Below are 23,084 nucleotides of genomic sequence, written 5' to 3'. Positions count from 1 at the left end.
TGGAGCATTGTTTCTGAGGGAGGCTAGAAACAACAGAGCAACGGTGAGAAGATGGTAAGGAAGCTCAAACAGAGAAGGTCCAGGAGCTCCCCAAAATAGCAAAAGGGAAGCTATAGAGGTCCCAAGAATGAACTGGAGCCAAGAGCAGAGGTTACACACAAGGAGAAGACCAGGAAGTAGCTGTTCCCTGAGGTGTGTGAGAGAGGAAAAGGCCAATTCAGGGAGCTGGTGCTGCAGTGGCCAGGCACTGATGGCTAGTAGCACCAGAGGAGCACCAAGTGCATCCGACCCTGAGGAGCTGGGAATGAGAAAGCTACCAGAACCTGGAACCACCCTACTAATTCAAGGAACCTCAACCACAAAGATTAGAATCTGTATATAAATCAAACACTCCTATTAGTTCTAAAATTATTAGTTTTCATTCTTAGACAATTCCACACACATACACAATTAATTTTGGCCATTATGATTTTTAAAGGTAAGCCTGCTAGTGATTTGGGGTACTTTTTGAAAGAGACAATCTTTCTGCGCTGAGCCCACTATGCTGAAGATCTTCCACGACCGCATGAGAGAAGCAGAGGCTCTGGGGTGCTTCACCCAAGTGCTGGGTGCCGGGTTCTGGACGCTCACCCCCTCTTCTCAGCAGGATATTAACTCAGTGACTTCAACTTATCTCAGCCCCGCCCCCAAGCAAAAACACCCAGACCCAATCATGAGACCATTTTACCCTTTGGTCAGGTGGGCTCCTTGAGTCTTTTGGCTTTAAAATCCGCCTCTTTTAAGAAATCAAGCCACAGCGAATCATATGTAAGTTCAGAGGATTTAGAAACAGGTTGATTGTCTTTTTGTAAATATGAGACACTATCACTACCATATTATGGTGTCAGGTGTTAACTGTAATCCTTTCAAAGTAAACACTGCAGGACTTTTTGAGTAATTTTGGGTAATGAAATTACACAAGATTATGTGAAGATTAACAGCTTGTGAGTGAGACTAAAAATGGAAAACAGTCTTCTCTGAAAGCTAGTGACCATTAGGATGGGGCTATATGGCAGTTGCACAGTACTTAAATGTGTGTGTTGGGGAAAGGGCACTGGCTGGTGTCAGCAAGCATAGTGACATGGGCAGGGCTTGGGGAAGAGTCTTGTGGGCAAATGTTACACCAGCTTTCCTTCCTTTAGGACCCTGCCAAACCCCAAACATTTCAACCTACACTGCTAACCTAGAAGAAGCAGAGAAAATTCACTGGCTTCCTCAAACTCATTGGATTATGAGACTCAGTTTTCTCCCCAAAGAATTGTACCTCTCTATTAGGGTTTGAGAGAACACACTTTGGAGGAACACATAGGGTTATCACTTATATACTCAAATCTGGGCAGTTCCTTAGGGTCAGCACATGTGGTGACAGTGATGTGTGCATGTGTGTGGTTTTCTGTGTCTCTGTGCTCCTTCATGACATTCAGCACAAGATCTGAGACAGTCGATGTGCATAAGCTGGCTGACACAGAACTGGCAGATTCTCTCAAACAAGCACTCACACCTGGCAAAGGTGAATCTGAAAGCGTTCCCACAATAGCTTCAGCCAGAAAATGGGTTCTTGAAGAGATGATAAACTAAGAAGATAAAATGGAAGGAAATGGTTTCCAGAGAGTCCCTAGACACCCAGAGCTGTTTCTGGAGCCATTTCCAGGCAGAGCAGCTGCTGATGGTGTCCCTGGGCTGCCCCCATTACCTCTGAGCCTCCGATCTGGTGGTGGATCTTGTGGTGGCTCCCAAGGGCTCATCCTCTTCCTCTTCTTCCTCTTCCTCATCAGACTCCTGGTCTTTTTTGTCCTCGGATGCTTCAGAAACTGATTTGTGGCGTTTTCGCTCTGGCTCTGAGGAGTCTGTTGAGACAGAAGGGTAACACCTGGCCCACAAGTCCCAAGGACACTTCCAAAGCAGAGTCCCGAGCTGAGGACTTAGGGTATCAGGAATTTGGAGGCAGAAGAAGTGGTTTTCCACTTCCTTTTGGTTTCAGCACTTGCAATTCACAACTGTTTAACTTAATCTCAAACACATTTGGAATAGTTTACTTATGCAGTTCACAGCCAGCATCTGTGAAAAATTCACATGTACTAGAAAAGCATCTGGGATGTACCATTTCTGACGTGGGATTAGAGCTATTTCACACATATTTATGTAATAGTAATACTAGTTGCACCCCACTGGATTTTTTTTCATCCAAAGAATTATTATTTTTTTTTAAAAAGTGTGGTTTTTGAAATAATAGGGGTGTAATTAAGAATGTTCTAGAGACATACCAGCATCATCTGATGAAGTGAAGGAGCGCCTGGGCCTCCTTCCTCTCCGACGCACACTTGCTGCTGTCTTCTCTTCGCCATCATCCTAGCAGGGAAAGAATTAAAGTTGGGAGGGAGGTTACTGGCGTTTCTTAAATGTATTCTTCAAGGCTCTGTCGTCATAAGAAGATGAACACTCACATTGCCCGTGCTTCCGTCCTGCAGGCTGGCTGTTTCTTTACTGCACTCATCTTTTAAAAAAAGGTAACCTGTGTTAATGTTTAATTACTAGAAAATAAATTTCAGCAAAAAGTCTGGCTTGTAATCTGTCAATATTCCTGATACACAATTATGTAATTTACCATATTTTGTTACTACTCAAGCAGAACCTGAATCAGGGTACCAATCAGAAGCTATGTTAGAAAACCAAGGTGTTTGGCTCCAATGTATGATAGGCTATATGCTCTGGGCTCCCTGAGTCTCAGGATTTTCATTTTCAGATAGGGAGCTGGGCTAACAGTCTTTACAGTCCCTTTCTGCTTAAATGCTCTAAACCAGAAAGGGAGGAGGAAAGGCATGTGTGTGGAGCCTGCAAGATGCACCAGGAACTGCAGGTCAGGATGACACACAGACTAAGGATCTAGTATGTGAGACGCTCAGGTCAGAAGGGTTTCAGATTTTGGATTTATTCAGATTTTGTAATATTTGCATATATATAATTAAAGATCTTAGGAATGGGACCAATATTCAAGCATAAACGTCAGGAGCTGAGGAGATAGCTCAGTCAATAAAATGGTTGCCTTGAAAACATGAGGAATTGATTTCAATTCCCAGGGGAGCTGGACACAAACTCCCTGACTAGCCAGTTCAGCCTAACTGGTGAGCTCTAACTCAGTGAGAGACGCTGTCTTGAGGTAGATGGCATCTGAGGTAATCCTCTGTCCTCTATACGTGCACACATGTATGCATACAGGTACACTCCTCCTTCCCTGACACTGTCACATACACACTCATTTATATTTCACAAACACTGTTATGCACATGGCCAGAAAGTAATTTTATGAAGTATTTTTAGCACTAGCTAACTGCAAACTATCACGGGTCAGATCTGGAATTTTCTAATGTGGTATCATGTCAGGACTGGAAAGGTTTTGGATTTTGAAGCAATTCAGATTTTGGATTTGAGATGCTTCTTTTAAATCTCAACGCAGTTCCATAAATATCACAGTCTCAGCTTACAGTTTGGAAAAAATAAAATCAGGCTTGAGTAACTTAGTTTCTATAATTAGTTCAGAGTCCCATAATTAATAAGCAGGTTGGTTATTCTGAATTCCTTTCACTGCAAATGCTTACATCAAGGCAACTAACACACACAAATATTATAAGGATGTCTGTAGAAGATGCCTATTTCTGTGTTTTTCTGTAGATGTTACAATTTTCTGCAAATATGTCTTGGTAAGGAAAATAAAGATGAGGCAGTGCATTATTTGAACAACAAATTATGGGCAAACACTAAAAACTCAGTGGTACTTTTCTGTTTTTGGAAACAGAGTTTCACTATGTAGCCCAGGCTATCCTGCCCAATTCTGAAACGTGCTACTTATCAGGGATAAAGTCTGTAGTATTTTCTCTTTTCTGCTAATTCAATAAATAACAAACATGGAAGTTAGGCCAATAAGACAAACAGAAATCGGTCCTAAGATGGCCATCATCACCCAGATTTAGAAAATGACTATCAAATGGCAATAGCACATGAGCACATACAGTGGAGTCTTTATGGTGAATTCAAGTTATGAAGATTTCTTGCACAGATTTAAAATATACAGAGTAAGACGCAGGTGACAAACTCAAACAGAAGCAGAATTCTCCCTCCTTAAAAAAAAAAACAAAAAACAGAAAAACAAAAAACAAATCTCAGTTTACCAAAAGACAGGAAGAAAAGCTTATATTTCTGGGCTTGGTGGTGCATGCCCAGCAGAGGCAGGCAGATCTCTGTGAGATCGAGGCTGGCTGGGTCTACACTGTGGATTCTAGGCCAGTTGGGGCTACAGGAAGATCCTGTCTCAAGAAGATAAAACAAAACAAAACAAAATAAAAACCTTTAGTCTTCTTAGAAGATGGTGAGACTATTTAGACAAAAAAGAAAAGCTTACATATAATTAAATATTTGCTTTGTCTTGCTGACCAGAATACACCCTTCCCCAAGCTAACTGTAACTCATTTGACACATACAGCTGTCCTATTCAACTGCTTTGCATACTATGTCAACTCTTTAAAACTCACTGATGATTTCTCTTGCTTTTATGTAAAAATTCTTAAACCATGAAGTTAATATGTACACAATGTTAAAAAACTGGAAAAGACACCAGGCATGGAGGTACATGCCTTTAATCCCAGAATCCTAGAGGCAGGGAGAGGATCTCTTTGAGATCAAGGCCAGCTTGGTCTATACAGCAAGTTCTAGGCCAGCTGGGACTATAGGGAGACCCTGTCTCAAAAAACAAATACATTTAAAAAGGGCAAACAGTCCACTAAACAATAAGGAATGCCCCTCTCAGCCTCTCAACCCAGGCCTGATCATTACCAACATCTTAGAATATTTTTTCCTTTGGAATGACAACAAAAATAGTTGAAATAATTTTATCCTTTTAGACCGGGGGGGTCTGTACACTGTAGAATTCTTACTCGTCTGGGTACAGGTTCTTGACTCATGCCTTCCTTAGGTATGAGTGATTTTCCTTAGTGATTTTCTCCTGAAACAGAGCTACGGTCTGGACACTGAATGCAGCGCTTTGCGGGCCACACCCTCACTACTTTCTTTCTGCTGCCTTTGCTCCTCTTCGAAGGCTTTCCTGACGAAAACGGCGAAAAGTTCTTTTTTAAAAAAATTAAACTAAAAGGCCTACTCATTTTATTGAGAAACACCAAAATCCTAAAATCTCTCACAGCCAGACTCTCTGCTCACATCTTAGTTAGAAAATCATTTAGAGATGGTTCAGCAGTTAGGAGCAATGGCTGCTCTTGGGGAGGACCCAGGTTTGGTTCCCAGCACCTACCTAGCTGCTCATAACTGTCTCTAACTCTAGTTCCAGGGTATCCAATACTTCTGACCTCCATAAGCAGTGCACACATGTGCTGCACTTACATACATGCAGGCAAAAACTCACACATATAAAATAAAAATAAACAACAAAAAGTAGTATCGAAAATTTCTTGTCATGAACTGAAAACCCAGCAGACTCCTCAGGCCATACACAGAGGAGTGCTGGGTACATACCTGTTTGGTCTCCTTTCAATTTGCTGGTAGGTGAAGACTGCTCTACCTAAGTTTAAATGAATAAAAATTGAAATTAGCAGTTTATCATTATCATACACAAAGGCACCTAATAAAGCTTAAGACCTTTACTTGACCTTACTCTGTCTACAAGACAGAGTGCTGTGGACTATTTTCTGTGGCTGGTCAAGGACTGCTAGCAAAAGTGGGTATCCATGCTCCTGAAGTCTTTGCCATGAGCACCTCCCCCAGCAGGCCGCAACTCTGGAGGACTAACGGCATCATGGTTAAACTTGTTGGCTTTCCCCAAGGTCCAAAAACCCTTTCACATGTGGGTCTGTGATTTTGCTGTCTTATAATTCTAGGAGGGAAGCACTGTTTTACAGGGAAGGAAACAGTCTCTGGAGGGTCACATGAATGGCCTGGGAGTAAGTGACAAAGCTGAGGTTTAAATTCAAAGTGCTGCTCTTCTAGGACCACTTGGCACTGAACTGGATGCACTGAAATCTTGATCCAATGATTTCACTGGGGCGATACTTCAAGGTCAAAGATAACATTCAAAAAGATCAGGGTGCTGGAGGGATGGCTGTGCTGGATGAACGGCTCAGGTGGAGGGATAGCTGGGGTAGAAGGATGGCTGTGCTGGAGGGACGACTGGGGTGGAGGGATGGCTCGGTCAATAATGTACTATTGTACAAGAATGAGGATGTGAATTTGAATCCCAGACCACGTGGGTGTGGTGGTGCATATCTGTGACCCCAGAGTTTATAGCAGAGACAGGTGGATTTCTGGAGCTCACAGCTCAGCCAGCCTAGCTGAATCATGAGCTGCAGTTTCACTGAGAGATCCTCTCTCAAAAAGTAAGGTGGAGAGTGATCAAAGTAGATACCAGGGGTTGACCTCTGCCCTCCATGTGGACACACACCCACATGTGCCCATATACACCATGTATTTACATGAACACCTATGCACATTACACCAACACCAACACAAGGATAAAGTGCCATGGAAGATTCCCCTGCCCTGAAATCAGTGCACACTGCACTAAAAACACATCCCAGAGGAACCGCTAAGACAGGCTGCCCTTGAAAAGTCACCACTACTCAAAAATCACACGAAATCGTGAATTTCCGTATTTTAACCAAGGGTGACCACAGGAAGGTAACGCCCTAAAGAATTTTAGAGAGCAGCTGGAGCTGGCTGAAAAGCAGCTAACATGATTCTGTTTACATTAAGATACTACTAATCCTACTGTTATCTGAATGGTCACCCCAAGTTTAAGAAAGCCTCTTCAGGTTTTCCTAGTACTTAAAGAAGCTCATGACACTAGACATTTACGGCCAGGGCAAGCACCAGAATGGCTCTTCAGCTCTCCAGGTACTTACAGAGGCAACGCCCACATCTGCTTTGGAGTCTTCTTCTAAAAAAAATAAATAAGAATTCACTTGGAATATCAATTCAGAAATTTCTTCTTCATAAAATGAAAATCTGTCAAATACCTACTTGTTCTTAAAGCCATTTCTGCTGGGTATTTTCGAGGTCTTCCTCTTTTCCTTTTAATAATTATTGGCTGATCTTCCTAAGGGAGAAAAGAGAAAAAGAACTCCCATCAACAAAGAATAATTTAGCCTCTACTGTACTAAGTGTTTACTTTTTCAAAATGAGATTCAAAGTTCCCCACTGTCAGGAATCAAATCACAGGGCAGGTGGGAGGTTGGTGAAGCAGTCAGTGGTCAGTTGTCACAGCAGTTCCTATGCCTGGTAAATTCTGACAACCGTCCTACAGACTTGGAGTCCCACGTACTAACAGGCTCATTGGGTGCTGCCCCTTCTTTAAGAAGTATGTCTGTCTGTTTAAACTGGGATGTAGTTTGAAGTACTTGTGACCAAATGGTATCCCCTACAAAAAAATAAAGGCAGATCAGAGAGATAGCTCAGTGGTTAAGAGCACTGGCTGCTCCTGCAGAACACTGGGGTTCGATTCCCAGCACCCACATGGCGACTAGGAACCCTCCTTAACTCCAGTGCCATGGGAATCTGAAGCCCTCTTCTGGCCTCCGCGGCATTGCACGACACAGGTGCACTCACATACAATACACTCATATACATAAAAATAAAAATAAATAAAAGGAACCCACTTAATTTCTCCCGAGAGGAAAGCATTGAGTGCTGGAAGCCGAGCAGCTTGCCCTGCATGAGTGTCTGGGCCACTGCTGCTCTGACCCGCAGGTTCCCTGGGAACCTGGCTGGGTGGGCCGCGGAGGACCCTGAAGCTGGGGAACCCGTGACTCCGCCAGGCCTCCCGGGGCCTCCCGCCCCTGCCCCCACTTCCTCCTGGGCGCTCAGCTGTAAGGCCAGCACCTGCTGCCACCAGCAGAGTGCTGGGCTGAGCCTGTCTACTCATGACTAAGTCGGCTTCAAGGAGGTGCTTTGAGGAGCGAAGACAAAGTGGACGAACTAACCCCAAGGCCACCACTGCTCCACGGCACCTCAGGGAGGCTCAGGGCACCTCCAGCGCCGGAGCATGAGGGGAGGGGCAGCGCTCACCTCCTGCGCCCTGACGTCGTCCTCCTGCGGCTCCGGCTTCTCCCCAGTGGCGTCGCTGCTGCTGTCATCTGGGGAAAGGCGGACTCAGCGGCGTCCATCACGCCTCAGAGGGTCCACGCGTGAACACGCACACGGACGCACGCTCCGCTCACACGCCCTCACCATTAAGACCCGTAACCAACCAGTCCCCAGGCAGGACCTCCAGAGATGGCCCAGACCTTCCGGGAGCACGTCCCACAGAGAGCCCGTCCCACAGGGAGCCCGTCCCCCGGGGAGCCCGTCCCACAGGGAGCCCGTCCCCCGGGGAGCTCGTCCCACGGGGAGCCCGTCCCACGGGGAGCCGGTCACACAGGGAGCCCGTCCCACAGAGAGCCCGTCACACGGGGAGCCCGTCCCACAGGGAGCCCGTCACACAGGGACGCAGACGTCACACGGAGCAGACATCACACAGGGAGCAGACGTCACACAGAGAAGACGTTACACAGGGACGCAGATGTCACACGGAGCAGACGTCACACAGGGAACACGTCCCACAGGGAGCACGTCCCACAGGGAGCCCGTCCCACAGGGAGCACGTCCCACAGGGAGCACGTCCCACAGGGAGCACGTCCCACAGGGAGCACGTCCCACAGGGAGCACGTCCCACAGGGAGCACGTCCCACAGGGAGCACGTCCCACAGGGAGCACGTCCCACAGGGAGCACGTCCCACAGGGAGCACGTCCCACAGGGAGCACGTCCCACAGGGAGCACGTCCCACAGGGAGCACGTCCCACAGGGAGCACGTCCCACAGGGAGCACGTCCCACAGGGAGCACGTCCCACAGGGAGCACGTCCCACAGGGAGCACGTCCCACAGGGAGCACGTCCCACAGGGAGCCCGTCACACAGGGAGCACGTCACACAGAGAGCCCGTCACACAGGGAGCACGTCACACAGAGAGCACATCACACAGGGACGCAGATGTCACACGGAGCAGACGTCACACAGGGAGCAGACGTCACACAGGGAACACGTCACACGGGGAGCACATCACCTGGATGCAGACTCACACAGGGAGCACGTCACACAGGGAGCCCGTCACACAGGGAGCACGTCACACAGAGAGCACATCACACAGGGACGCAGATGTCACACGGAGCAGACGTCACACAGGGAGCAGACGTCACACAGGGAGCAGACGTCACACAGGGAACACGTCACACGGGGAGCACATCACATGGATGCAGACTCACACAGGGAGCACGTCACACAGGGAGCAGACGTCACACAGGGAGCAGTCGGCAAGGGTGCTGCAGGGCTCCACTCACCTTTTTCCTCCACGGTCCTGCATGCAGTGCTGTCTGTCTGAGCACTTGTTCTAGAGACTTCCTCCAGATATCCAGAGCTCTCTTCCTACAGGGAAGTTGAACAAGACCAGATGCTCATTTTCAAATTTAACTCTGCCTCCATTCATGCACCTCAAAGTTTTCCACAACAACAATCTCATAGTTGTCCTTTAGAATAACTTGTTGGAAAATGTTTTTAAAAATATATTATTGCAGTTCGAGAGACTATAAAAAAGGAAAAAAATTCTGAAGGCAGAAAAGCAGGTTCAGGTACAAAGTATTAAAGCCAGGTTCATTTTATTTTTTCCTGCAAAACAGACTTTGTCTTCTTGTGAGAAACCCTAAAGTGAGAACCACCAGAGAGGGTACCACATCTTTGTGGAGTGGTAGAGCAGAGAGGTGTGGGGAAGATGCTAAAACCACTGTCTGGGGATTCAGACGAACTAATTCAGAGCAGAAATGCTCCAGTAGGTGAATAATCCACCCTTGGGGCTAGAGAGACAGGCTTAGGAGCTAAGAGCACCAGCCGTTCTTGTGGAGGACCCAGGTTTGATCCCCTCTTTGGCCTCTGCGGGCATTGCACAACACGAGTGCACTTACAATACATGCAGATCAAACACTCATATCATACACAGAAAAAGAAAATAATAATTCACCCTTATCTGCAAGAGTTTTAAGCATGAAATGTCAAAGTTTTCATAACACCAATATGACATAAAGTGGATAAAGTAGTGTGAGATCAAGATAAAATGAAAAATCAGAGTTTTAACTTTACCACTTTAACGGACTATTATATAATCTTAAGTAATTTCCTTTTTTTTTTTGGTCTTTTTGAGACAGGGTCTCCCTGTAGCCCCAGCTGTCTTGGAACTCACTATGTAGACCAGGCTGGCCTTGAACTCACAGAGATCTGCCTGCCTCTGCCTCCTGAGTGCTGGGATTAAAGGCGTGGGCCACCACACCCAGCTTAAACTTTACTTTTTAAACTTTACTTAAATGACTTCTTTAATGGTCCATTATAAATCTTCATTTCTTTTTTCTTTTCCTTGTTGCTGGGATGAACTAGGTCTTGTGATTACTGGGCAAGCTCTTTACTACTCAGCTACATCCCAATGGTCACTTTTAAACATATTTACTTTTATTTTTATTTTTTGAAACCCTAACCAAGTTTATTGGGCTTGCTAACACAGGCTCCCCTGGTTGAAAATTAAGTAAAGAACTGCCCTCCATGCCCCCTTCCTTTTGCAGAGGCACTCAGTGTCACTGGGTTTTGAAACAGATTTTCAGGGGCTTTTAAATATACTTATTTACTTTGTGCATGTGTGCATGCATGTGCCTTGGGCATGTGTTGGTCAGAGGACAACTTTTCAGGAGTCAGTCCTCTCCTTCCACCATGTGGGTCCTAGGGAGTGAACTCCGGTCATCAGCCTTGTCAGCAGGGGCCTTTTCCCACTGAGCCATGTTGCTGGCCCACTTTTCAGCAGAATTAAAGAGGCATAAATACAAAAGCAAGCATATCCACATTGTATCTACATTTCAGTCTTTTTAAACATTTGAATTTTGAGGGCTACTTCATGTCAGATTCTTTCTGCCCAGTAGCAAGGATGACGAAGAATTTATTACCTCCCATGAACACAGTGTCAGTTTAGGCATTTCTTATTTGTCAGAGGCTACATAACGTTCTCTTTGTAGGAATCATAAGCAGCTAGTTTGGGAAGGTTAATTCAGTTACCACTGGGCTAACAGATTCTGCAAGTTCATTTCACTGATTATCTGTAAACTCTAATCATATAATGCTGAAAGTAAACAAATGAATGTAGAGGTCATTTGCAAGTCCTTGAACTATAGAACTCCCAACTTTCCTTAAGGTACTTTGAAAGCTCTGTGTGACTAGGACCAAGACATGTAATTCCGGCACATGTATGACAACGTAAGCCTCTGTCACCATGGCCAATCTCGATAGTAAATATTGGTGGACATTTTAAAACTAATTTTTAGTAAGAAGCAGATTTAAATCATGGCTCTGCCATCATTTTTTCATACCTTAGTGGCATATTACTCCACCCAGCCTGGGCGAGTACAGGTTTACAACTCGGAAGATAGGCCCACCTGGGAAAGCCAAACTGCCCTCTCTTGATAAACTATTTGCTCTGACCACATCAAATGTTAATTCAGGCTCATGCATGTAGTTATTTCCTACCTAGAACTTCTTCAATGCTGAGAGGGAAGGTGGGAGGCAGGATAGAAGTCTTAGAACATTTTGATCTGTTTCACAGAGTAGCTAACAATGCACAGCCCAGAAGTTTTCCTACCTTGGATAGACTGTGTTTTTGGTTTGGGGATGATTCTTTCAGAGCAAACATTAGGTTCCTTAAGAACTCAGTCAGATCCTGATGACGTACACACAACTCATTTTTTTCCTCTATTTTTCATTTTTCCAGTTCCTGAAGTTTTTTACAAGTTCAATTTTTGTCCTCTTTCAGTCATACAGCACAATGGCTGTATTGCTATTACAAAGTGATGTATTCTGATGATGTAAAGCTGTAGTAGAAATGATAGCACCACTGCGAAGCTGTGCTATAGAGATGACGACCACTAAAAACTGGGTGTTAAACACAGTTTTGGAACAGCGTCCACGCAGGGAAATATGTCATAAAAGTGAAAGGATTCTGCTTTTTCTTTTGACTTCTGAGGATGGAATGTAGGGTCTTATGCACCCTAAGCAAATGCTCCACCACTAGCTCTTTGACCTGACTCTGTGTTTACAATTTTTAAATGAAAATAGCTATTAGGTTTCATTTAAATTTATCGTTTAATCAAGTTATATGAAATTGAAGGGAAATTAAAAGATCTCCCTTCAAACTGTTTCCCTAAAACTTTAAAAGTATCATCTTGAGCCTAGTTCTGAATGCATGACGAGAAACGAGGTTAAAGCCTATTTCTTTCCTTGGTCACAACTCACTGAAGTTCATGATTCTATGCTACTTCTTCTTTGCTGTTAAAAGTCCTTTTTTTCTTTTTATTTAGTTCATGAGTTATGGAAGAAACAAAGAGTCCATGAACCGGCTTCAGTGAGCTGGAAGTCAGCCTTTGTATTTGATAAACTGACTTGAAATACTTTTATTAGAAGGAGGTGGCAAACAACAAAATAGGGAAGAAGTTTTAGAGTTGTGAGCTTTAGAAATAAAAGAACACTCAGGAGGTGCTTGGGAGGAAGTGTGGAAATCTGGGACCAGGGTGAAGGGAGCCCAGGGGAGGACAAAGATCTACGGGCTGCTTCTCTGAATCCCAAGACAGAAATAAGACCACAGGAAAAAGTGACGATCTGGGACTCCATCCTCTCCCGGTGTGCGGGGGTAGGTGGGGATTCATTCAGCTAGAAGGCAGCATACTGACTTTTCCAAGTACTATGCGCCACTGCATTTCAACACTTGAGTGCAAGCACATCTGTGATGAAAGGACAGTATAAATTGGAAGAAAGCATCTGGAAACCTTGAGAAATAACACCACTGAGCAAAACCACAAGCAACCATTATATCTAAATTGTGGTATTAATACAATCTTACTGTTTATGAATTACAAAGTAGAAAACTTAAATTTTCGAGGGAGACATTAAAAATACATATTTTTTATTACAAACATTACTGTTAGAGACACATAATGTAAAAGGGATAGTAGAAAGGTAATTTGTAATCACCAACAGTGATGCAGCTAGGTCACCCCCAAACTTAAAAATGACCCGAAGAAAAATACCTTTGTGTCATGAGGCTCCGTTTCAGAACACTGACCCTGTGCTGTTTCTATTCTGGAAACCAGTGCATCTGGGTTATCATCTATAAATCAGTTTGGACAGAATCACAAAAGAACAAAATGAAAAATGAAATACATAGTCCTATTTTAAGGCAGTTGAGACATTTTTAGGTCTGAAATAAAGCCAAAAGTCGTTCTAAATGTATCTAAAATGTCATGGGATCTGAGCACCAAACACTGGTTTCTGGCCTATCAAAGTAAAACAAATGAACAACAAAAAAAATCTCCAAGTGTAATCTGGGCATGGTGGTACAACCCTGTAATCACAGAACTCAGGACGTGAAGGTGAGAGGATTGCTAACCTGGGTGCTTACAGAGTTCCCAGATACTTGGACTTCAGTTCCTGGATAAGTTACCATCCAAGGCACACCCCAGTGACTGAGACCAGAGACTCTCAGAACTTGAACTTCTACATTTATGAGATGGTAAGAATACCTAACTCATGGGATACTGTGAAAATAGAATGGGAATGTGTATCAAGTACCAATACACATATTACTACAACATAATTACTGACTTCTAAGTAAAAAAGGAAGTGTTTATTTTTTCGCATATATTCAGTTCATTAAGTATTTATTGAATTTCTATTTTCCATCAGGTATTAAAGAGGACCACACTCAGTAATATGATAGTCATTAGCAACATGCGGCAATTAAATTTTAAAATTAAAACTTCAGTCTTACTCAGTAGCCCAGATAAGCCTGGAGCTTACATTCTTCTGCCTTAGTCTCCCAAGGAGCTGAAATTACAGGCCCATACCATCAGGCTCAGCATCAAGAGAGGAACGTCTATGGTACAGTGCCGTTATATATTTAGATTATTACTGTAGTCTATAGTAACTAATAAACTAAAAGTTTTTCTTTAATCACCAGCAGACTAGTACCTAGTAGCTATATACCAACAAATAAACAGGAACATGCCCACCAGTGTGGGAAGTTCCATCGTCTGGCCATGGGACAGGCACAGCAGCAGGAGGCGGCAGAGGTGTAGCTCACACACCTCGGCTTCACTAGCTCAGGGCATCTGCCCCAGTACAGAGCAGACAACTCAGTGTCACTGGGCTCAGGAACAGGCCCACATCACAGAGCTTTGTGAGATGTCCAGGGGTTGAGTTTTCTGCAGGAAATGAAAAGTTCAAGTTTTGGATCAAGTCTCTCCTACTGGTCTCTCAAATTAGTCTCACAAATTATGCAGTGAACAGTTGCTCTGTTCAGTTCTCTGTTGCTGCCCCACTTTTTTGGAATATAAATAATATGGTTTTTCAAAGGCATCTAAATAGAAACATAAATACCCAGTTCGTCTTCTGAGGAGGGGTAATGCTTCTTTCCTTTTCTTCTCAGCATAAGCCTTTCTTCCTCTTCAACCTGGAATTAACAAGGACTGTATTAAGGGCAACAGAACCCGAATCAGTTGACTAAAGCTTAAGCTTCTACCGTTTAGCCTAAGCAGACACCTACATGTAAACCTAGAGTCACAATGCTGGTACCTGCATTGGGATGAAACTAGGAATGCTTGATGAAAGGTAGCACAGAACAGTACTTTTTGACTGCAGGACAGGACACTTCAAAATAGCCTAGGACCTGCTAATGACCCACACACTGCAACAGTGCAAACAGGTATATATAGCCACTCAATTTACAGAAAGTAGGACTTTCTAACACCTCTCTTCACACCCAGGTGGGAACACTGCATACAACACATGGAATGCCTGAGTTTGCTAGAAACGCACCTCTTTCGGAGCTGCTTCAACACTGTGACCGCTCACGGCTCCCATGCTCTGTTTTTTACCACCGAGTAGTTCTGAGTAGTAAATACAACAAAAAATCATCTTAGATATTTTAATAAAATATTTGAGTGTATACAGGTAGTAACGAGAAATGATTTAGCAATTTCTCTGAGTGCCAGTTCCACACACTGGGCTCTGTAGTCAACAGTTCACAGATGACATCTGATGGGACCCTCCCCACAGTGCTGTCACTTTTTGTCATTGTAAAATGTGAGGCTCAAGGAAGAAGGTAACATGTCAGGGTCAAAAAAGTAAATTCTACCCAACAGACTTCAAGGCCTCTCCCCTTCAGCATGTGCAGCAAAACAGTATTAAGAAGTGTCCAAAATACCCCAATGAAAACTGGGTGTGATGGTGTACATAATTTAATCCCAGCACTCAGGAGGCAGAGGTAGGCAGAGCTCTATGAGGTTGAGGCCAGCCTGGTCTACACAAAGAGTTCAGGACGGCTAGAACTATATAGTGAAACCCTGTCTCAAAAACAAAACAAAACAAAACACCCCGATGAAATACTGCATCACAGCACCGCAGGAGACATTCACTACTCTAGCGAGACCAGACACAATATAAAGGTGTGGAGTGACAAGTGTGACACCTAAAGACAAGCTGGCCTTCAGCAACACTGAAGAGATGCTGACATGGAGCAGTTCTATACTAGACACTGGACACCGCTGCTTATGCTCTTGGAAACAGGGATTGGAACACGCAAAGTCATACTCTTTGTAATTAGAAAAGTTGCAAAAAATCTAATTGTCCACCAGGAACAGAAGCAAAAAATAACTGTGGCATATTCACGCAATGGAGAACTAGCCATAAGATAAACCTACTAGGCTTCTGCAGAATCAACAAGATGCAACTCTCAGAACCTACTGCAGGAAGCAAATATGGTGGCGAGGCTCTATAAAACAGAATTACCATTCATCTACAGCAGGGGACATAAGCTATGTGCACCTTATGAAACCAAAGCATACCCAGTAAATGCAGAATAGTGGTTCCCTTTGGAGTGGGAAAAAAGAGAAAGAGATCCTGACTAGGAAGAAGCATTAGAGGATTTCTTATATTTGTAACATTTTAACAGAGTAAAGCCAACCGGCTGACTTTTAAGATTAAACAGGCCCCCGAGTGTCCATCAGCATCACCACTGTATTACTGTTTAAAATGTGATGTACTACATTAAACACCAGAACATGAGGCAGAGATCTGCTTTCTCCATTCTTGGATTAGAGAAGCAAAACAATTATAGAAACCAACCAAATTCTATAAGCTGGTTGGGAACAGAACTCTCTTTGGAGTTGGTGGCTTGCAAAGCTCGTGTGCAAGGAGGCCTGACCCAGGTAAACCTGAGTTTTCTGCTCTGTTGTCATAATGAGTCTGCCAGAAGTTCGCAAATGCACAGCTGGCTGTGCGGCCCAAGGTTTTACATTCCTATGGTGCAAAGCATAGGAAACTGTCATTTCGTGTCAGCGTCAGCGCTGACTGACCTCCACCGACTAGCGCTGGAGCTGCTAGCTAGGTTCTAGTAGCCGTTGAAGACAGGGTACCGCCTCCGCTGTGCAGCCGGGTTACTCGACTTCTCTAAGGTGACCTGCTTAGCTACGAACGTGATGTTAACACTGACTCTCCTGGACTACAGAAACTCAAAGAGAAAATTTGTGAAGTAAATCGTTCAGAGCACAGCACATAGCAGACCCACAACAAATGGTAATTAATACTCAAATTATTATGAAGTTCATTAACTTACCTCCTTTGTTATGAGATTCATAATGAACTTCATTCATTCTTGAGTCTGAGTTTTCAACCTAAATGTACAATAAAGGGTTATTGATGAACAGTCTCACATAAAGCTTAAAGGCAGGGGAAAAAAGGAATTTACATAATCTGGCTGTTTATACAAATGCTGTCAGGAACTGGGGTGCGTGTTCTTTTCAGTTTACCCAGAAGTTCAAGAGTACAGGGCCTCTTCCTTGTGAAAAAGTTCTAGCTTAGTAAGTTATTATACCACCGTGTTTATTCTCCTTGTCTTTAAAATGGTTTTAGAAAAAGCAAAATAAGAAAGAAAAAACAAATCTCAAATTCTACGAATTTTCTTCCATTCAAAGAGCTGTCATGGGTTTTTTCAAACTCCGAGCTCGACTCTGCAGTTTGAGCAGCAGGGAGCTGAAGAAGGGTGGCTTCAAGCTGGAGCTCAGGAAGCACCAGGTCACACAGCAGGACCCTGCTCTCAAAAAACTCAAAAAATTCCCAACAACAGCAAGCCCCACCCAAAACTCTGAAGTATTTTTAGTATAAAACCACCTATTTGGCAAGTTTTATCAGTCCTACTTTATTTTAAACTAAGAGCAAAGTCTGAAAATAGCTTACACGACTTTACAAGGCCAGCTAGGGTACTCTCTATCTGGAGGTCCTACTTGGCTGGGAACAAGGCACTGCTGGGGACGTAGGGCGAACGAGGAGGGAGCACACCCTGCCGGCCTCTGTAGGTGCAGCCCCTCAGAGGATCTCTGGCAGCCTGGGAGGGCAAACCTGACCCACATTGGGGAGGGGGCCCTTCTTCCCAACATATTTTGTATGAGTCCTAGGTACAGAGACGGGTCGCTTAATGAGATGAGGGGAGGACTCTGAGGCCAGAGCCTGGTCATAAGCAAAGCTCCTTTGTTTCCTCTGGGGCAGAGGAGAATGGCTGACTGCAACTGCAGATATTTTACAAAGAGCTCAGCCGTGCCTAGGTTCCCTATAAATCCAGAGGCAAAACAAAACAAACAAAAAAAATGCTCTTTCAAGGGATTCAAAGGGGTCATGAGAACCACACCTGGGATAAATGGATATATTACATTTACAGTTCAGTATCTCCAGACAAATTTTCCACAAGCAGAAAGTGAACCTTAATTCTCAAACTAAAAACTATTTTGCAGCCGGGTGTGGTGGCGCATGTCTTTGATCCCAGGCACTTGGGAGGCAGAGGCAGGAGGATCTCTGTGAGTTCACGGCCACCCTGGTCTACATATGAGTTCCAGGCCAGCTGGGGCTACGGGGAGACCCTGTCTCAAAAAGAGACCACAAAAAACAAAACAAAACAATTTTGTCTATGTGTCAGGGCAATTTAAAACATTACAACTGTGGTGCTCTGTATGAATGTCCCCCATCGGTGCCAAGCATGGGGCATTGTCTCCAGTTAGTGGCGCTGATTTGGGAGGTTTTAGAAGTATGGCCTTGCTTAAGGAAGTGCATCACTAGGGGTGGGCTGTGAGAGTTCTTAAGCTTTGCCAGATTTCAAGTCGCTCTCCGCTTCTTGTGTCTGCTTAAAGATGTGAGTACTCCTCCTTTTGCTCTGGCCACATCCTGCCACCATGCCTCTCGGCCATGATGGACTCTGGGGCTGTAACCTAAATAAACTCTTCCTTCTATAAGTTCCCTGGTCATGGTGTTTTATCACAGCAACAGAAAAGTAACTCGTACATCAACTGAACATGGAATTCTATGACATAAAAACAGAAAGCTGAGTTCTTGATCTTGGGATGTCAGAGAATATGGAAAAGTATAAGTAAACACCGCTGTCAGCGTGCTGAACTCAGGTAGGGAACACAGGACCCAAGGGCCTCCTGACTCTAAAGCAATGCACAGTAGCACCCACACACACGAATCAGAATCAACTCTAGGTACTTACAGTTAGCGATTCGCTCACTAATGAAGCCCCCTTTTGTGGTTCAGCTGTTTGAAAACAAGAATGAGACATGAGGAAATGATTGTTTTTGAAACGTAGAGCAAGATATGTAAGGATTTTCAGAGCAGTCAGACAAGCCTATGTCAGGTGACTGACATCTGTGAGTCATAAAACTGACCAATTGTTCTCTACAACCTGTGTTTTGTCTACTTCCGGAAACACCGGAATGGAACACCGCATTCTCACAACAATGTCTGTGTCTGTAGAGTCTTACAGGGATTTAACTACTGCAATAGTCTGAAGCCTAGGAAGAGGTTTAAGACCTTCATATTACTTGTTGACGCTGCTCTAAAACACTGGTTCATTTAAAATACTATCAAATGAAGGTTAGATCCTATTCCCCTCAACAGTAATGGTCTGTTTATAATTCTTCAGAACTTGAAGTAAAGGTTTACTGTTTCTACTCAACAATGACAGAAAACACATTTTTCTTTTAAACAGCTTTCTTTTATGTAAATAGATCTCTTATTGAACTGTACCTAAACAAAGTAAAACAGTCTAAAATATAACCATGGGAACAAAAGACCTGAGAATGCAAAAATATTACCTTCTTGACAATGAACAGTATATGCTATTGAAACATCCGCAGTCATTTTAACTAATCTATCTGTTCACATTTCGGATGACCTAGCTTCAGTGTGAAGGCCTTAGCAATCTTGGAGTGGTGCAGGACTGGGTGAATCTCTGCTTAAGGGGCTCCTAAGACCATTTCCGATGATTCTGCTAAGATCCCCAGTCACGGCCTGGCAGTAGTCATGGATGGAGTTTACCTGCCATTCCTTCATTGGAATGATCCACTATCACTGTGCCTTACTCCTCAGCACACCTTGGGTCTCAAGGTGCTTGGCTTACTGATATGTCAGGAGACTGGTTTAAAGAGCTGACTTAATTACGCTAGGCATCAATCAAGCTGCTTTCCTAGCATTTCCCATGAGAACCCAGGCAGCAGTCTCTAACACTGCAGTTCTAGGAATGGAACACTTGATCCAAGTGCACCAGCAAGCTACATTCTGTAGATCCTGGTCTGAAATAGGTCAAGGCCATGCTTCTAGAGGCTACAACTGACACAGAAATGGTCTCTGTAGGAGGATGAGATAGAAAACAAGAAACAGATTCTACCAGATGTGTTCATGGGGATAGCAGCACGTTCTCGGACCATGCCCTGCCTGTGTTTTCAGTTCTCTGAGCTGATAAAGTTCCTTAAAGAAATCGTTTGAAGGTTTTAAGTTATGTGTCATCCAAATGACCCTGACTGTCCTGACTTGCATGATAATTCAACACTGGAGAGAGGGAGAGAAGAGAGAAGGGAGAGGGAGTGAGAAAGGGAATGGGGAGGAGAGAGGGAGAAGACAAGAAGAGAGAGAGAAGAAAGAGAGGAAGGGAGGGAGGAGAAAGGGAGGAGAACAGAATGGACTTAAATTTGGTCATAATTTATTTATTATTTTTATTTTATGTGTATGCGTGTATTGCCTGCATGTAGGTAAGTGCATCCATGTTGTGCAATGCCTGCAGAGGTTAGAAGAGGCTGTTGGATCCCCTGGGACTGGAGGTCTGCCCATCATGACGGATGGTCTCTCCAGAACCCTTCTTCCTTAAGTGGCGTTTGTCAGGCATTTTACCACAGCAACAAGACAGGAAACTAAGGCATATTACTGTTAATAAGATGTTGTTTATCATGAGGTCAGGAGCGTATTAAAGAGTTTTAACTGACTACATACCTATAACTGTATCTACAGCTAACTGAGAAGTCTCCTAAAAGCCAAACATAGTGGCTGGAAATGTAGTTCAGTTGTAGAGAACTTTCCTAGCAAATATGGGGCCCTGGGTTTAATTCTAGCACCAATCCAAACAAAGCTAACTGTAAATCTATGGTGGGTTTTGTTCTTAAACTTCGATCAAAGCAAATAGCAACAGAGCGACCATGGAGCAGAAAGGAGCAACCTGCTTTACAGTACGTAGTATTTAAGGAGAGTTGCAAAAATGTGAGACAGTCTACAGAAGTTATTTAAGTTAACTTATAGTTATTTACACCGACTTATAATTACACTGAACTAGTATTTATCATCATATTCTTCAAGCTTAGTTTCTTCTCTGGCTAATGTCAACAGGTATCATCTGTGCAATAAAGTTCTCTGGGGTCCTCCATAAGTGTTCAGAGTGTACAGTAGTCTCGAGACTGAAGTGTTTGAGAGCGCCTGCCTAATCCTTTCTGAGTCTTAGGTTTTCCCCTAAAAGCTTTGTTGTTTGTAGCCAACAACACTGAATACTGCACAGTTGGGAGAGTTTGCTGCAGCCATTGGTACAAAAATCAGAGTTCTAGGGCCAGGACCAAGGGGGTCTGGTGGGGAAACGACCACTCTCTAGGAATGAGCTGCAGACCCTACAGGGCTGAAGGGGCATGGGAAACACAGGAGCAAGCACTTGCCCCAAACAATTTCCTTTCTGTTATTATTTGGAGATGTAGGATTTAATCAGTTACCCTGTATAAAGCAGAAAGAGAAAAAGTATTTGTTAATGAAAGCATACGGAGCTGAGATGGTTAAGTAGTTAAGAGTGCATACTGCTTTTGCAGAGGACCAGAGTTCCGTTCCCAGTGCCCACAGAGGAGGTCCATGACTGCCTGTAACTCCAGCTCCAGGGGACCTGCTGCCTTTGGCTTCTGCAGGCACCTGCACCCATTCCCTAATATACATAAAATTAAAAATAAAAAAAAAAAAGCCTTTAAAAAGGGAAAGAATAAAGAATTCCCTTCAAGCTATTTTAAACAGTGAGAGGCAAATTCATTCTGTTTGACAGTGTTTTATTATAAATCAGTGACTAACTTTATGCCGTGGTGAAAGATAAACATATATGCAGGGAACAAACAACATGAGCAATGGTAGAGGCGCTTACCCGTTGTTCTCGGCCTTTCAAAGCAGGGGCTTCTGGGTGCCGCTGCAACTTCATGATTTTTACCCCTCTCTGAAGGCACAAATGTCTAAAATCCAAAGCACCATAAAAATAAATTACCTGAGGATTTTACCAGGGAGTAAGACTAGCTGCCAGCTCCAGTGAACTGGACAAAACCACCCAACACCTTGAAACAACACAAAAATGTATTTTCATGTGAAATTGAAAAATAAGTATGCTAATCTTTAAAAATAAGAAAAATCAGTCTAATCTCACACTTCACTATCAATGGTTCTCTACTGCAAAAGGTAAGACTATCTTAGCACAGCAGACAGGGCCCTTTGGATTGGTCCCTCCTCCCTGCCAGACTTGAGTCTCACAGCTAGGAGCCTGGAGCATGGGCAGCACCTGTCCTCCCCAGTCTAGAGCATATGCTCCCTCCGCTGAGGTTTCCTTTCTGTTTGATAAACACCCACTCCACCTTCAGAATCTGACCCCAACATCCTTCTGCAAACCTCATCTGTTCTTTTCAAGAGGATTCTCTCTACGCTGTTGGTAAGTCCCCCACCCCTTCACGGCAACCAAGTCACATACAGATTGAGGGTGCCATGGAATCAGGCTGAAAATAGGATGTAGAGTCTACCTTGCACATGGTATAGACCACAATAAAAACAAGAGTGATTTTATGCTAAATATGAAGTATGGAAAATTTTAAAATATTTTATTATCTTATTTTATGTGTATGAATGCAATGCCTGCATGTATATATGTGCACCCATGTTGTGTAATGCCCATGGAAATCAGAAGAGGGTTTCAGATTCCCTGGAACTGGAGTTAGGTACGGTTGTTAGCTGCCATGTGGGTGCTGGGAATTGAGCCTGGGTCCTCTGCAAGAGTAGCCAGTGCTCTTAACCGCTGAGCCATCTCTCTAGCCCCCATGGAAAATTTTAAACAGCAATGCTAGGTTCTAATTTTTGTTTTTAAAGAGCCTGCACAATTGTGTGAATCACAGAAGGGCTCAGGAGAACTGACGTCTAACAGAAAGTCATGGAAGCAGAGGCTTAGGGGAGGGTGGTCACTATAGAAATAGAAATGCACGGATTCCTGCTCTGCTCTGGAAATGGAACCCACAAGAAAGGGCAACAGATTAAACTTGGGTGACAGAGAAACTGAAGGTGATTCTGCTCCTGCCTTGAAGAGATGGAATTGATGATGGACTTGTTTACTGACCTTGATGAAGTCCTTAGCTTTTGTATCCTACAGCGTATGACATTAACAATACTAAGTGCCAGAGGTACACGTGCGTGCATGTGCATCGCGCACATGTGAACAGCATATGCCAGTAACAGGTGGGCATTACTGAATTACCGGTCATACCTCAATTTTCAGGTTGGCTGACAATTCCGATTCTCCCATAACCTTTGCTGACGACTCCTCACTGCCTATGAAA

At 43.9% G+C, this 23,084-nt stretch overlaps 1 protein-coding gene across 1 annotated transcript in view; it reads right to left on the bottom strand.

The window, feature by feature from the left end:
• Positions 1 to 23,084, bottom strand: part of Bod1l1 (biorientation of chromosomes in cell division 1 like 1) — a 55,472-nt gene that overhangs the window by 4,680 nt on the left and 27,708 nt on the right. Inside the window, exons 12-26 of the mRNA XM_008826898.3 lie at positions 23,012 to 23,076; positions 21,638 to 21,722; positions 18,689 to 18,732; positions 16,766 to 16,823; positions 14,968 to 15,038; positions 14,530 to 14,602; positions 13,182 to 13,261; positions 9,411 to 9,495; positions 8,104 to 8,171; positions 7,060 to 7,135; positions 6,942 to 6,976; positions 5,560 to 5,605; positions 2,484 to 2,533; positions 2,304 to 2,388; positions 1,733 to 1,886 (exon numbers count right to left, since the gene is read on the bottom strand). Coding sequence (XP_008825120.1) covers positions 1,733 to 1,886; positions 2,304 to 2,388; positions 2,484 to 2,533; positions 5,560 to 5,605; positions 6,942 to 6,976; positions 7,060 to 7,135; positions 8,104 to 8,171; positions 9,411 to 9,495; positions 13,182 to 13,261; positions 14,530 to 14,602; positions 14,968 to 15,038; positions 16,766 to 16,823; positions 18,689 to 18,732; positions 21,638 to 21,722; positions 23,012 to 23,076 — 1,075 coding nt within the window. The remainder of the gene's footprint in view (positions 1 to 1,732; positions 1,887 to 2,303; positions 2,389 to 2,483; positions 2,534 to 5,559; positions 5,606 to 6,941; positions 6,977 to 7,059; positions 7,136 to 8,103; positions 8,172 to 9,410; positions 9,496 to 13,181; positions 13,262 to 14,529; positions 14,603 to 14,967; positions 15,039 to 16,765; positions 16,824 to 18,688; positions 18,733 to 21,637; positions 21,723 to 23,011; positions 23,077 to 23,084) is intronic.

This window comes from Nannospalax galili, unplaced genomic scaffold (assembly GCF_000622305.1).
Source record: "Nannospalax galili isolate Female #2095 unplaced genomic scaffold, S.galili_v1.0 scaffold271, whole genome shotgun sequence".
Taxonomy (NCBI): Eukaryota; Metazoa; Chordata; class Mammalia; order Rodentia; family Spalacidae; genus Nannospalax; species Nannospalax galili.
Note: the sequence above shows the minus strand (reverse complement) of the source record. Positions and strands in the feature narration are given on the sequence as shown.